Consider the following 15,974-nt stretch of genomic DNA (forward strand, 5'->3'; position numbering starts at 1 on the left):
CTAATGGTTTGGATGGTATTCTCCCTAGCCTGGGGTTGTGAGCTATCGTTTTGTGTACAATAGTGAAAGTGGTTCAATGGAGATAAACTTTGTTCTTGGGTTTAAAAAAAAAAAGACAGTTTAGAATGAATAATATCCCACTGTTCCAGTCCTTTATAACTCACTTCCATCATACAGTAAGTAGTTTGATAGCAAGCAGTAAAGATTCAAGATTACAACTCTAGACTGGGAAATAATTGCAAGCTTCCTGTTTGTTATCCCAGTTCCACAGCAGCCCACTTGTTTCACCAGCTATTTTATGCCGTTTTCTAACTGTTTACAGTATTTGAAGTAGGTATGCTCATTTCTGAATGACTGCATTGCACCTCGCACTGTGAAATCCCACCCTATTGGAGCACCTTATTTTATTCTAATAGAAATGTTTTTAATTAAATTCGTATTGCAGTGGAATGCTGCTAGTACCACATAGATAGAGAATGCTTGATTTTACATGCAATAACGTGTTAAATATTATTTGGGTTGCAAAAATCACACACTCAAAAACTGCCACAAATAAGGGTGTCCATGTGTGATTTTGGTCTCTTATGAATGTACCTCATAAAACAGTAATTACCTAATCAAAGACTGACATCCTCTTCCATAAGGCCCTACTTCAGCCTGTAGGATGGAAGAGTACTCATTCATGAACATATGTTGTCCTTGCTTATTCTGTATTTTACTTGCTGTGTATGAGTGCATCTCAGTTCTGAAAGCAGAACTGTGAAATTTTCTGTGACGCTCATCTCTGTCATGCCCAAGAGTTTTATGTACATCAACAACCTTTTTGTTCATCCATTTGAGAGACAGAATCGTCAGATTTGCATTCATATTGTGTTTAGTAAGTTGTTTCTGGTTTGTGACCTACCCTTTATAATACCATGAAATAAAAAGTAGGGAACGTTCCTGATAGTTTGGGGTGCTTAATATGAATTCTTGTTACTAGATACAGCATGTTGCATTTTCCATGTTATAAATACAGGTATCAAAATTAAGATATTGTCCTTTTTCTTCAGATATACCTTCCTCATTAACTCTACTCCACTTCAGCAAATGCAGTAGGATCCTCCAGATGACAAATGTACTGAACAATCATGACTGATTCCCAAGAGCAGTTCTGTCATGCACGGAAGAGGCAGTGTCCTCTGCAAGAAATAGTACATAATCGTACTATTTGCATCATATTAAATGTAATATAATATGTCTACCTATAATATATAGAAGAGGGCTACATTAATTTGGCTTTTCTTTCCATTTGTCTTGACTTTGCAGCCTTTGTGGTTTTGGGTTTTTTTAGAGTAGCTTTTTGTGTTCAAGTTCCAAGACTGTGCTTACTTCATTTTCTTGTAATTTTGTTATGAGACATCATGTTGTCATGTGGCCATCTGTCAGAGTGCACCATTCCAAGTTAGTTTTCCTCCTTTAAGTAATATAGCAGTAATAAATTACAAGAGCTGCATGGAGATGGGATACTTGGACTATGAGATTTGCAAACATACTTAAATAATGGGAGAAGAGTTGGTAAAACTGGTAAATCTCTGGTTTCGCTCCAGGAACAGTAGGTTTTAGTGAGAACAAAAACTTCATTTCTTTTTACATCTTCCTTTTTGTTTCTTTGTCTTCAGTCTGGATGTGTCCGATACTTGCTCCACTCTGGCTCTTTATACCAGCCACAAGCTCTTCTATCTAGTTGGTTTCAGGTTCCTCTTCTCAAATTCCTTATTCCAGTCTCTTTTGTAAGACGTCTCCCTACTCCCTTCTAACTTTGCTGAGATTTCTAGCTGTCATTCTCGTGTCCTCTCTGCTCTTGAATCACCTAGTCCTCTCCTTTCTTGCTTCTAGCTCTTGAGGTTTTTTTCCTCTCTAGGCTTCTTACTCCTGTTTGGTTCTCCTAACTTAACCATTTGTCACACTTAACCCTGATACTCCCTGTTTGTTCTCGTATATTGCCCTTGATCTCCTCTGTTTCACCATTCTGTGCCTTGTACCACTAGTTCTTAGGCGCCAGTCTTCTGGCTTAATCCTACTGGCACACTCATCCTTAATTCCCTGCTCCTAACTTGTACTAGCACGGGTGTCCTCATCCTGCTAGCCTCCAGTCTTTTTCCAGTTCCAGACTGCCTTTCTCACTTCTTTTGCCCATCTTAGCCTTAGCAATGCACCCCGACAGCTGCAGTGCTTTTGGGTCAGGTGCCTGAGTCTGAGGCCAGAGGTTCATTTACAGGAAAGATCTGTTCACCCCCAAACAAAAGTATATTTGGAGGAATTTTTGAAGGATCTAACTACTAAAAGCTTAAGAATCCTCACCTGAAGATGTGCAGATTGAAGTCCCAATTGCTTCTTTCAAAGAGTTAGATTTACTGATTTTGTGATAAGCTGGCAAGGACATGCCTGAGAATTGAGGTCCTGCCAAAAAGCAGGGTATGCTAGAACTTTCTAGAGAAGTTTAATAGGGGCAGAATAACTTTTTTTTTTTACAAGAAAGAGTCTAAAGAAAACTGTAAGGCTGCTTCAGCTGAAGTTTTCAACCAAAACAAATGAAAGAACCCAACTTGAAGTAGATTCTCAGCATTCAAAGTTTCAGCCTGATGGTACAACAGTAAAAGACCTTGTTTGCAGTTGGGTGTATCTATGGGTGTAATCAAGCTGTTTTAATCTATAGGCATTCTTCCAATAAATCTGTATAAAAGAAATAAGCTAGATAGAACAGGACTTGAGGTTTGGCTGTGGCCAAGCAAAAAATGTAGGTTTTCTCGAGAAGCACATCGTCATTCTTTTCTTTTTCCTTAGCCTGCTGTCTACCTATCAACCCCTGTTACTGGTTTTGCAGTGCTGCTGTCTTTCTGTAGTGAATCAGATAAAAAAAATACTTCTCAAGTTCTTTGGGTTCTGTGGTAGTTTCATTTGAAGTTGGCCATCCTGCTTTGGCAGGTGTTGCCACCTTGCTTCATTGAGGTCCTGAAACAGATCTCTTCTGAGTCTTCAAGTCTATGTCGACATTTGAAAGGGCTTTTGGAGTATGTATGACTGGTCTTGTATCTTTAAAAAAATGTCAGAAAACACTTGCTGGAGTGTTTTTTAGGGTACATCAAGTCATAAACATTTGGTGTTTGACTGTAACATCTCTGGAAGTGACCATGCCTCAGCTGGGATGAAGTATGCATATTGTGCTGCTCGGCAGTTGCATTGTGAGCTGAAGTGTCCTTTTACCTCTGCATTGGTGTGAGTTAGAAGTTAGTACCCTGTCAGTTACTGTGCCTCATTGGAAAGGCACTACATTTTCCATAAAGGTCTGGAGGGTGAAGTATCTGGAAAGGGCTTCAGTTACTCGCAACGCTGAAGGCTGGCCCTGCAATGTGCCCTGAGCTCCGGCTTCTGTGCCGATGCTTGGTTTGCAGTCGCAGCCTGGTGAGGAGCTAGGTTTTGCACCGCTGTTGCTAATTGCCTGCTATGCAAGGCACGTGGCTTCATAAGCTGCCAGTTTGTACATATGCATGTTTTCATATAGCCTAATTCAGCCTTCCTTTTAATCTCCTTTCACAGAAAGTAGTCTTTGGCAATATAGGGTCCAAGGGAGCTGAACTCCTCTTAGCCATTTGCATAAAGATCAAGATCAGTTGTGCCACTTAAGTAATCTTTATATGGAAATGACTGCGGTTAACATTGTCTGTGTTTGGCTTCATCTGTCCAAATTTATGAAGAGCCTCTGATGTCTCAAGATAACTTAGTCCTAGGGATGTCTCCATGGAAACAGGATCTTTGTTTTCTGAAATTTTATATCCTCTCCCTCTGCTTGTTCCTCCCCACCTGGAGCCGGATCCTGATTGCTGCAGCACACTTGTCTCCACAACATGGATCGGAGGCAGTTTCACATACAAAAGATTTTTTGACTGTAAATTAGGAACAGACTAGCAGAAAAATAGAATGAATTTTCAGAGAACAGAAATCCTGCATCTTCCCAAGTATTGTTAAAGATGAGTAACACGCAGAACGCAGAGGGTGAGACAAAGTGTAAAGCGTACAGAAGAATAATTGCTTCTATTAGAAATGTTTTAGCTCTTCCCTGACTACTTTATGGAGAAAAATCTGTACAAACAAGGACAAGTCTCAGTTCTTTCTCCCTTTCTGCCACAATGAGCTGATCATAGCTGTGTGTCTTGTGACTTCATGATGAATTGTAAACTGTGATATAAAGTACTTGGAACCACTAACTGAAATGCAGGCCAGCTTTGTAATGATGAACAATTTTTTCCTTATTGGTATTCAGGTGATTTTCTACAGTGAGCTGACAAAATTTTTCATAGTTGTCCCTAAATAGAAAAAAGAGATTGCTATTAATTTGATCTGGTATTTGTATCTGCAACAAAAATGACTACCTCAGTAAGAAACAGAGCTCCATATGCAGATCAAGCTTGAGGTATGAGGTTTCTGACAGTTCTTCCTGATCATGGTACAATCTTCCTTTCTGATGTACTAGCTAGAGAAGTGCATTCATTACCAATGATGGGGTTCCAAGAAAGAAGAAAACTCCATCCTGTTCTAACATACTGTGTGTTTTTGATGATTGCTCTGTGTATTTTTGATGATTGCTGTATTATGCAGTGATAATTCATGCTGCAGTCTAAATGTACAATTCCTGCCCTTATAATGAGGCAACATTTATTTATTCTCTGTTGTTTGCTAATACTACATTTGAAATTGTTATCTATAGCAGGATTAAGGGTTTTACTCCCCTTTGCTAAAATCTCTCAAGTATCTTAGCCCATTGCATGCTGTTTCCCTTTGATTCAGGCCAGAGGCATTCATGCTGAAACATAAGCGTTTCATAGCAGAGGGATCCTCTGCCAAAGCTTGGGTGTCTAGAAAGCTTTTCCCTCTAGCTTTAGTTGTAGTCTCCTGCTGTCTGTTAAACTCTTCCAGCAGATTGAAACAGCAGGTAGCACTGGTTATGCTGCATACTTAAGAGCTTTTTAAATTAGCACATTTTATTTACCATTGTGCTTCTTCACTTGCTAGCTATTTGGGAGGTTGGAGGAGGCTGGAGGTCACAGCCACCTTGCTGAATTCTCGCTGGTGTTGGTTGCACTGAGGTGGTGATAGTGCTCCGTCCTACTGATATACTGATAGTGTTTGGCCAGCTTGCCTTTGTTACATGGGGCAGTTGGAAAGAACAGTGTCAGAACTTTGGGCTGGTTGAGAGGTGTTCCGTGTGTCCAGGGGAGGGAGCTGGATTCTCTCAGGAGAATGCTGCTTTTTTACTTGGCGGTGAGGCTGAATATAGGGTGTCTGAAGACACAAATGGAAGGCTTAAAACTGGCCTGTGATGCTCCTGGTGTGGGCATGGCACTGAGGTTTCAGGAGCCACTTATTGACATACATTAGAGGCATAGTCTGGGAGGGAGAAGCAGCACTTCACAATGGCAGTGCCACTAAAGAAACACTCTTCAAATTATAGTATTGCTTAATTTGTTCCTAAATAAGCAATTCTATGTAGACACCCTGCTGTCCCTAATAGGTTCAAATCATTAATTAAACTACTTAGATCATAGAAACTTCATATATACAAGTCATGGAAGCAGATCCAAAAGCAGCATGAGTGACCTGACTATTAGACATAGTATCAAAGTGGTAATTGATCACCAGGATTTGGGATTGCAGATAAACTGCTGTGAAAGTCCATACCTAAAGAACTGCACCCCTTCTCCCCTTGATGTTTGCAGGACTGTGGGATAAACATGAAAGGCAACAATTTGCCTATGGAGCATAGAGCAGGGGTTATCTGTTCAGACTGGATAAACGCATCCATCTTGTGCTGTAGCAAGAAAGACTGGAATAGCTTCCAATAAGGGTTGGGATACAGGATTTGTAGACTTGCTGTTGTGATTCTTACTCCATACAGAGTATCAGGAAGACTGGGGATGCTTGAACTTGTCTTGGTAATCCACACAACATTGTCACTTGGGGTGTTTAGTAATTTTATTTGCTAAAACTTTGGGGGTGGAAGGGATGAAGCTGCTAATAAGACAGTATTCCTTCAAGAGATCTTGGAATGAAAAATACATACCTGTGAGGCAAGATTAACATGTGATGTATTATTCAAGTTGTGTTTTATTAAAAAACTAATAAATTGTTTTCTTCTCCTCCTTTAGATTGTTTACTAAACGAAGAGAATTTCTCAGTGAGGTGCCCCAAGCACAAGGTAAGAATCCTCTCCTGCATTAGGTCTGGGGTTTTTTTATTGCCCTCTTCTGGTGTCTAAACTTGGATTAGTAATTTTATACCTGGATACATCTGTAGTCACAGATGCTGTTAGATCAGTTCTTCTGTGATGTGTGCTGGTAGTATATTCTGGGGGCAAACATCAACTTCAGAAGAATATGGAGAGTTTAAAAAGATAAGTTTTTGCCTTATCTGTTCAGTTGTTCTTTAGATCATTAATGACTCTTTAGAAAACCTCTCTTCATTTCCTGTCTTCTGTGATAGAATCAGTACGTTGCTCACTCTTTCTCTTTGAGGGCTACATTGAAACTGGTGGTAGTTTTTCTCCTTGGATTTACGGATGCAAGGAGGAATTAAAATGGTTCATGGAAAAATTCTAACCGGCTTCTAGAAACACGTAGACTACATCATGAACCAGTATAGTGATGAACTGAAGCACCTCATTCTAGTCTGTTGATAGTAACTAGACTTACCACTCAGCCTTCAATATATCTGTTTAGTTGTTCTGTAGATCTTTGACTCTTCAGAAGATCCATCCTTGTTTTCAGCATGCTGCTTCTGCCTAGGGCTTAGCCATGCTTTACTGAGTGTTCCTGGAGCCTGCCAACACAATGGTGCTAAGAGCTGGACTGCTGTTACTCTGTCCATATGGAAAGAGGAGACAAGGCAGACAGTACATACTTTCTTGCACATACAAGCAATGTGATACAGTGCTGGGAATACACCTCCCAGCCCATAAGGGAGGATATATCTCTGGGAGGCTGTGGATAGCTTAAAACTCTCCATCAGTTTTAAATGCTCAGAATATGGAGAAAATGGCTATTTTTGTGACCACTTGCTTACAACAGGAATTGTGCAAGAGTGTGGAGGGCTTATGCTGGAAAGTAAATGATAATAGGGAAGAATGGTGTTTCTTTCTAGCAGGGATTAGTCTCCAGTTAGGTCTTTTCTGCAGATCTCTTCTCTGCCTAGAATTAGTATGACATCTGGTGGTCTTTTGTCTTCACAGATTATCTTTAATCTGTCTTTTGTGAACATTTAAGAATTAGTCTCATGTTCCTTTCTGAATGTTCTATCACAATATAATGTATTTATACCCACGTATTTAAATGTGCTGGAAGATTCTGGGGGCATTCAGGCTGTTATCCAGAGCTGGCCTAGTTTTCATCATGTACAGCATAATTTATTTCCTTTTACAATTGAGAAATAATGTTAAAAATATGCAGCAGGCTTAAATTGATACATTAATGCTACATAAACCTGCAGATCTTGCCAAGGAAAAATGGGAAGGGTGAGCTCCCCTTACTGTGGAATGCAACTACCTAAGTGTGCAAATTTGCATACTTGGCTAAAGAGAATAGGAAGGTTATAACTTTGAAGGCTGTTTTATTTTTGCTGCCTATTGCCTGAAGTATTGCAGGGAAACATAGTGTTAAGCTTTTCATAGCTAGCTTGGGTCAGTGCTGCTGTATATGTCCTTACAGCTATGGTGCTTGAACCTCGGAAGGAAACGACAGACTCCAGCCTCCCGAAGAAGATACTGAGCAGGCACATCGATTTCCAAAGTAATCTTGGGAGCGGGAGGGGGAAAACTGACAATTAAATTGATAAAAGTACTTCATGAGGCAATAAAATTTTGAACTTCCTTCAAAACTGTCCCACTGCAGATCATTTTCTGTGTTGCGTCGCAATGGAATTCAACACCAGCAGCCTTTCTTTGACACTGAAGTCTGTTGGCTTTTGCTAAGTAAAGACACGACTCCTTTATTTGAAGTCAAGCAGAGTTTTCTTTGCCTTGGCTGTGACTCTGCCCTTGTCCTGCAGTTCACTGATCATTGCTGGTTTGTTCCAGATCCTTCCGCAGGGCAGAATGTAGGGTCACTCTGCTCCTCCTATCATAGTGGCTGGAAAGAGGAGTTTCAGCCAGTTGCAAGGCAGTAACAGGAGGGTTGAAAGCTATTGCTCTAGAATGACTGGAGAAGAAATTGCATAATTTTTTTCCATGATATAAGCAATTGAGAGGAAGGAAGACTAGACCATTTAAACCCATGCTTTTAGGTAATGTCAATTAAACATTAGTAGCTAATTAGTAGCTGTCTGATACCTCGTTCTTCTCTAGTTAATGGGTGGAAGAACTAACTTCATAAATACAATATAATAAGTAAGTTCCCAGGTATAGTGCCTCTTACCCTTTTTCAGTCCATGCCTCACATCAGTAAGTACACCTCATCATAATAAGTGGCTCCTGGAGAGCAAAGGTGCTTCTTGCCTCATTAACTGTGCTTGACACTTCAAGCATAAGCAAGCTAAGTCCAGAGGGACTGGTCCTGCCTTTCCCTGTACTCCCCAGTGAGCTTTCCCATTTCCTTCTGTCAGCATTGATGCTTCAACCATCCATGTCCTGAATGTGCTACTTTTGCAGAATAGCAGCCTTTATCACAGGGAAAACGCTGTCTGAAAACTAATCAACTTTTGAAGGGTTAGCTTCCTCTCACAAATCCAACTAGCTGTGTGTCTGCACCGCATCAAGTGCTGGTGCAACAGAACTGATAGGGAAGCCAAGGCACTGGGTAGGATATAAAGGGGATGGGGTACCTCGCCTTTTGGGGGCACTGCAGTCTTAGATTGTTTTAAACCATCTGTGGGGCAATTTTAAGTGATGTTTCTCAGCTTGTTCTACCTTTTTGTGTTAAATTCTGTGTTTCTTAAAATTAACCAAGCTTTCTTATCCCAAACTCTTTACTTTTTCAGAATTGCCTGCTTTTGTCACAGGGAAAACTCTGTCTGAAAAATCTGTCTGGCTCCAATACTGACTTCTCTTTCTCTCTCTCATTCTCTATATGTTCACTTTCCCTCCCCCTGTCTTCCTTTTCTCCCTCATTTTCTTTTTCCTCCTCCTTTTGGCTTGCTGGTTCGTCAGCCCCTCCTTCCTTGCTCTCTTCCCTCCTTGCAGAACAAGATGGTGAAAGGCAGCCTCAGCACAGAGCAGTCGGAGCGGGGGTGAGGGGGGAAGTGTACTCCTGGGAATGGAAATAAAAGCAAGCACAGGTGAGTTGGGGAGAGTTTCGAGTTTCCACCTGCCTTCTTCTGTGGCTCCTTACCTCCATATCTGTAAGAAATCGAGGTGCTTTTGTGTACATTCAGAAAACTTGCAATAACTGGTTTTTTGTTTGGTTGGGTTTTTTCCTGCTACCATTCTGTTCAGGCTAGTGACTGCACTTTTTTTGTATTTGCACAGTAATTCCTTCTGTTTAGAAGTGAAAGGCAAATCTTGTTAGCTGTTACAACTGCCTGATTACTCTCTCAGCTAAACCAGTGGCAGAAATCTCTTTTCATATTGCCACAATCATGTCCATAAGGATCTGAAGGGTTTTTTACCATAAGTCTCAGAGTAGTTAATAGTAAGCTTTCATATAAATAAATTCATCAAAGTATCTTAAATTTTGCATGTAAGAATACTGATGAGTTCAAGATTATTGTAATCTCCAATCCCCTGTCTTCTGGAAATGTAAATATCGGGTTAAGCACATTAATCTTGTCAGGAGCCCATTACGTTCCTTTTGGACTGTCATTTTTCTCTGTTTCGCAAACAGACATGGGTGGTAGAAGGTGGAACTGTATCCACAATTGGGGCCCCAGTTTTCTAAGTTTGTAATGTTTACTCTGGTCCTTCACCTTCCTTCATTGTGGATCCAGCATGGGCTGTGTGTGTCCCAACTCAGCACCTCTGTGGAAAGCGGCAGTTCTGCTCTCACACCCCAGCTCCCTCACTGCCCTTCTTTCCTGCCTTCTCCTTTGTCACAGCATTCATACAGCTCATGTATGAGCTGTATGGTGGGGGATTCAGTTTGTCTCAAACTGCATTTAGTCATGTTAGAAACTGAGCTGGGTTATTTCCCTAATCTGGTTCACTTTGTGGCTGGGCAAATATCCTGGCACGAGGAGGGAGCAGGACAGAGGTGGGAATTCGCACCCAGGGAATGGGATGAGGTTGGGATTTCTTACTTCGTTTCCACCGAGTGCATTGCCATTTGATGGCAATGGGGAGGTCTAGATGAGGTAAGTGTTTGGTTTCAGATTAACTCTTGCTGGCACCCTTTCCCATAAACTGCAGCCCAAGAAGGTCTCTTGCCTTCATTTCATTGCTCAGTTGCATTTCTTAGTCAAGCTAGTTGCTTCTCTCTCTTTCTTGCAATCATGCAGGTGAAGGTGCTCTTTCGTGTCTCTTCTTTGAGCTGATTATAACAGTTCCTTACCCTCACTGCCATTCCCTTGCTTCCCAGGCACCTCCCTTACCTTAAGATCTTACCTGTTTCCCAAGTTAAGTAATTGCGAAGTGCTTTTAATGGTGTTTTCTGTGAAGGATGAGAGATTAATCAGAGTTCTGGGTTTTTTTTAGTGCAGTAGCAGAAGACGATGTGTCATATAAACACTTTGTAGACTGACAGCTGACTTGGTTTAGCTCTGCTGTGTTTTGTGATCTATTTCATTTTTAGCAGCAGTCTTCCTTGGCTTTGGAGTGTTGTTAGAACAGTTACCATGCACACAGTGTTTCGTGTTCATTATTTGACTAACTTCTTCCTTCCATGGTAAAGGTCATTGGGATTCTTTTAAGCTTTTGCCTTTTCCTCAAAGTGTAAAAGGCAATGTAATTCATAATGGTATGACAGGATGATAGTCTCACAGACAAGGTGTCTGTTACAACTGTTTAACGCTAGAGAAGTTTTCTCAGTGACGATTTTTGAAGCCATTTCTTTGAGCACTGGTGAACATTACTGTGTCCCAGAGACCTTTACACAGCTTTGTTTCCTGCATTATTTTCCAGTGCTAACTCTTTTTTAATGTATCATAGGAACGTATTGGCTTAAGACCTTGCAGACTGCGGAATCTCTGCACCATATTCACTGTGTGCTCTACAATTCTCCCTGAGGCATCACTTCTTTCCAAATTCACATGTGCTTCAATTAGTTTTTATCTGAGGATCTTATTTAGGCTCCCCTTTTTGATGCTGAATGTGCCTTCAAATATAATTTCTCCGACCTGGCCTTACATCCCAAAATAAAAACTACATAAATTCTGAAAGATCCACTTGTTAAAGAACTAAATAAATTGTTGCATTGCTGCGGTAAGAATAGGGGAATCCTGTAGCAGTCTGGGTAGTGCAGGAGCTGCCTTTCTGCTTGCCTTAGTGTAAGATAGAATGGGCACTCAGCTGTTAGGTCACTGGATTGGTTTATTCCTGGTTCATACCTAGGCCCAGCAAGTTAAGAAAAATCCCACATGTTGGATAACATCCAGGCAAGTCAGTGTATTCTGTCTCTGTTGCTTCTCTCTCCCTGAGCCAGTTGCCTCTAGAACATTTGGATCAGATCCAGATCTGAGGAGTGACTGTGTGAGTGAGTCTGGTGCTCTGGATCTTGTCCAGGAACGGGGAAGGACTCTCTCTCTATGTTGAGCCTATTTCCTCCCTGAGCCAGTGCCTAATGCTCTGGACCGATTCCAGGCATGGGCAAGCTGTAGTTGTACAGGAGCCAGAGACAGCAACACGGCCTTGACACTCCTTCAGTGAGGGCTCACAGTTGCGCAGTAATGAATACCACAAAGGTCAGCTGCCTGAACTCTCTAAGAACCTCCCTCCTTTCCTCTTTAGCTGTAGCTCCATGGCTTGCCCCTCTCATACTTGCCTGACTCTTTGCTCTTAGCCTGACACCCCTGTATGAGGAGATATTTGCAGCCAAGAGGTAGGCTTGCTGGGATGTAACCTAATTGGTGTGCTGATTATCAGAACAGCATTGACTTCTGTATCACACTTAGTTAGGGTTCTGGGAGTTTAATTGCCAGCTATGAATGAACATGGGTGTTACTTCATTCTCAGACACACTTCTAATGCCGTTAGCTGCTTTCCATATGCGTCACTTATGTTGAGAGCTTTTTTCCTTTTCCCAAGCTCACTAGCTGGTGAGGAGGGATTTATCTAAGTTATATCAAAGTAAGTAACCTTACTAAATAAACAAATTGCTTCTGGGCTTACTTGTGCTGTGGGAGAAGGGAAGAAAGGAATGTATTGTTTCAAGCTGTGCTCTCTCAGCTGTGCAGATTTAGGAGGAAGAACTGTATCTTACAGAAATGAAATTTTAACTCGGTCTGCAGTTTCCCTTTTGAACTGAGCCTCCACCAGCTTAGCAAACTCCTGAAGTTCATTTTCTCACCTCCGAGAATTTCTGGCCAGGAGAATGAGCACGCAAAAATTGTCTTGAAAGACATCACAAGCTTAGTCCTTCCCTGAGCTGCAGACACCACTGTAATCTGGCAATTAGAACAAAAACTCCCAACATTAAAATGAAACCCCAACAATGTTACCAGTCCTCCAATTAGTTTAACTACAGCTTTGCCTTTAGCTTGTGAAATCTAGGCATTTCCCAGATTCAGTTCCTGTAGCTGGACTTACATAATTTTGATACTGATTTCACTGTCTGCTGCATGTTCACTGAAAACTAGTGTCAGATGGTAGCTTGGTGATCTGCATTAAAATAGTTGGGGCCAATCCCTAAGGAGTGGCATCCCAGAAGCTGTCATTGCATTTGGACATGTGTGGCTCCTCCATTTCCAGTTTTCATAGTCAAGATGAGGAGGAAACATGATCGAGCTCTTTTTCTGACTGCCAAAGGTAGTTGTTCCGTAAGAGTGCTATGCCATTGTGATGGCACAAGTTGTCCTGTCATCCTGGGCCTCCTCCAAAACTGGGCTTACTTAGTTTTCTGCTGATTGCTAAACTAAGTTTTATCTTTTTATCACATGGATTTGCTTTTGCAAACTGCGCACCATGGTGCTTACACCCGTTTTCAGCCCGCAAAACTAAAGAGCTCTCAGTGTTACTGCAGTGGTAGGCTGCTGAGTGAGTTTTTTCCAAAGCCAGGGAGGGGGGGTGTTGGCAACCAGAGGGAAGGATCCATTCCAATATTACTGTTTCACTTTGTTTTTCAGGTTAGGCTGTTGAGATAAAAAGCGGTGGACGTTCGTGACTGAATGGAATCTCTCCCACTGTGCAGCCATGCCCCCTCTCGACGTGCCTGCCAATGCCAGCACTTCCTTCATAAATTCTTACATCACACTCAAGACTGAGGACATCACAGAATCTGACCAAGGAGTCTGAACCAGCTGTTTCCATGGACACAATCTCCATAGTGACAGTGGGAAGGGGAGGGGGAAAAGGAAACAGGTGGGGGGAATTAAAGAGGGAGGGATAAATATATATATATATATAAAGATCTATTTTTTAGTCTTGAAAGACTTTGTTTTAAAGGAAAGGTGCGCTATATCCCTTTTGATGCTTTTGATTAAAATTACCAAAACCCCATATAAATTAAAAAAGAAAACTGTAGCTAAAGTAAATATTAAATCCAAAATCAAAGCAAGGCTTATGGAGCCTAACATTTTGTGAGAAAGAAGAGCAGAACTGGGAATACTCCAGATAGGACTTGTCTCCCTTCCTTTTGCTTGCTTTCTCAAGTTCAATTTTAAAAGGCAGATAAGAGCATGATAAATTGTAGGGTATGGGAAGAAGGCTTGGATGGTTGCAGGTGGTGGGGTGTCAGTACTTGCGTATGCAGGGTAGGGAGGTTATTGTTTTTGAGAAACACTGTTAGAACATCTGAACACTCTTGGGTCATGAGACTCATGAAGTAAGAGATGGCTGCTGCTTGCTAGATCCCGTACACCTTGTTTGTGTGGGAACATCTGTACGACACGGTTGGAAGGGCTATCTGCCCTTTGTGGCAGCAACATGCACTCCCAAATTGTTGCAAAGCGCTGCCTTCGGTGTTGAAGGCAGGTGAAAGGAAGATACAGTTTACCTGCCAGATGGGTGAGCTGGAAAGGATGTCTGAATGTTCTTGGAGTCAGTGTGTCTTCAAACTGATAAAAAAATCCAATTGGCCCTTTTATTAATTTACGTTTTGCTTTTCCTGAGGAAGGAAGAGGGAATGTCAGTGTAACAGCCTACATGGTGTGGGTATTTGGGGTGGTTTTGTTTGGTTTGGTGGTTTTTTTTTTTGTAAATTATGTAATTTTAAAACATTTGGGTTTGTAAGGATCTACAACAAAATCCTAATTTCTCTTTTCTTGTTAAGGCCTTAAGAAAGGGGTTAGTGCATCTTTCAGGGGTCACTCTGCCATGGGAATAAAATAGCTGTTTCACAAACAGTTTTATATAAAAAAAGCTTAAAAAAACCAAAAAAACTAATAAACTTCATTTTAACCTTGTCTCCTTTTATTTTGCGCGAACTTGATTTGTTTCAAAGGACAGAGAGACAGTACTATCTGCTGCTTTTTGGTTTCTTTGCCTTCATCAGTTCTGCCTTCAGTGATGACCTCCTGAACTGGCCTAGCAAGAGGAAGACCACAAAAGCTTTTAAAAACTAAAGCTTAGGAATTGTTTGATGTTCAGAGATAAAGAGCCAATGACTGGATGAATTTTGTTCATGTGAAATTGGGTATTGCACCAAGTTACTGACTTCTTGTAGGATGGCAGCATATCCTAGCGCTATCAAACAGCATGGTGTTTACTGGGAAGTCACTAGAGATAGGGATCTAACCAGCATGACTTGGATAAAAGAATGGGGTCGATATTGTGGGGAGGGAAGAACTATTCTAAAAAGTTATGTACTGGATGCTTGCTCAACTGCTTGCATTTTGGAGTATTCAGCACATAAAAAATGAAATCTATGATAGCTCATATTAAGATATCTATTTTAACTCTATTTTTAAAGATCAATTTAAAGATTTGGGAGATAATTTGGCATTTATTTATTTCTGGAAGTTGCTACTCTCACTGATAAGTATTTAGAAAGAAAGGGCAGTCTTCTGCTTACTGCTTTTTCTGGTAGCAGCTACTTGAGGTAGTATGTCCTTCTACATTAAGAAATAGACCTGTTGTGATAAATGTCACTAATGTGTCCTGAATTGGTGCTGAAAATATTTAACTGCTGGTGTAGTCAGAAAACAAAACTCATTTTTAGCATAGTTCATGTGATTGAGTAAATGACTTCTTTTCAACTGAATAAAAATTGGTTCTTTTTTTTTTTTTTTTTTGCTAGTGTCTGTTCTGTTTTACCTGTTCTGGAAAAAAAAGTCACTGTAATCACACTGGTTTATGTTGGTGAAGAATCCACATTGCGGTACTACTACCACAGCAGAGGACTGTGTGGGGACTCTGCTCAATTTGTTCCTTTTGGCTCTTCAGGGTGGTGTCATGCGTTTGAGGAGGGGGTTTGGGTAGCTGGGAGGGAGTCTTGGAGAAGCCTTGTGGGTGCTCATGGCAATTGTTCTGTTGTGGTGTTCTGGGAAACACCACACTTGGCTCCATGAGAAGTATTTCTCTGGGGGAGGGCGGGGGGTGCTTAAAGGGTTTAAATCAACTGCTGCTTAGGCCCTCATCAGCACTGTTGTCAGAGGTAAGGGGTGTGCTGCAGTAGAGGCCTGTTGTGAGTTGGTCCTCTTTGTTGGTCGAGTCTTCACAGAAACAATGGCTCTTTGAAACCAAGGCAGGAGGAATCTAAACAATGTGTAATGGCTTCTTAAGAAAACCTGGAAACAATCCAGAACACTCATAAAATCCAGTTGGAAAGGAAAACTTCTTTTGGCTCAGAAGATACAAAGTGCCTGAGTGGATTCTGAAAGCCCTTGTACAAAATGTTTGCCAGCTCCATCCTGCAAAAGCA

General features: G+C 41.2%; 1 protein-coding gene across 7 annotated transcripts in view; it reads left to right on the top strand.

Annotated features, from left to right (window-relative positions):
- The window catches only part of TCF20 (transcription factor 20), a 130,029-nt gene extending 114,696 nt beyond the window's left edge, over positions 1–15,333 (top strand). Inside the window, exons 5-7 of one of the 7 annotated variants that reach the window (XM_034062743.1) lie at positions 6,186–6,235; positions 7,740–7,820; positions 13,240–13,379. In XM_034062743.1, coding sequence (XP_033918634.1) covers positions 6,186–6,235; positions 7,740–7,799 — 110 coding nt within the window. In that variant the 3' untranslated portion in view covers positions 7,800–7,820; positions 13,240–13,379. The other 6 variants (XM_034062747.1, XM_034062744.1, XM_034062746.1 and 3 more) reach the window with 6 other exon arrangements.
- The last annotated feature ends 641 nt before the right edge of the window (positions 15,334–15,974 follow it).

The sequence above is a fragment of the Melopsittacus undulatus genome, chromosome 5 (genome assembly GCF_012275295.1).
Source record: "Melopsittacus undulatus isolate bMelUnd1 chromosome 5, bMelUnd1.mat.Z, whole genome shotgun sequence".
Classification (NCBI taxonomy): domain Eukaryota; kingdom Metazoa; phylum Chordata; class Aves; order Psittaciformes; family Psittaculidae; genus Melopsittacus; species Melopsittacus undulatus.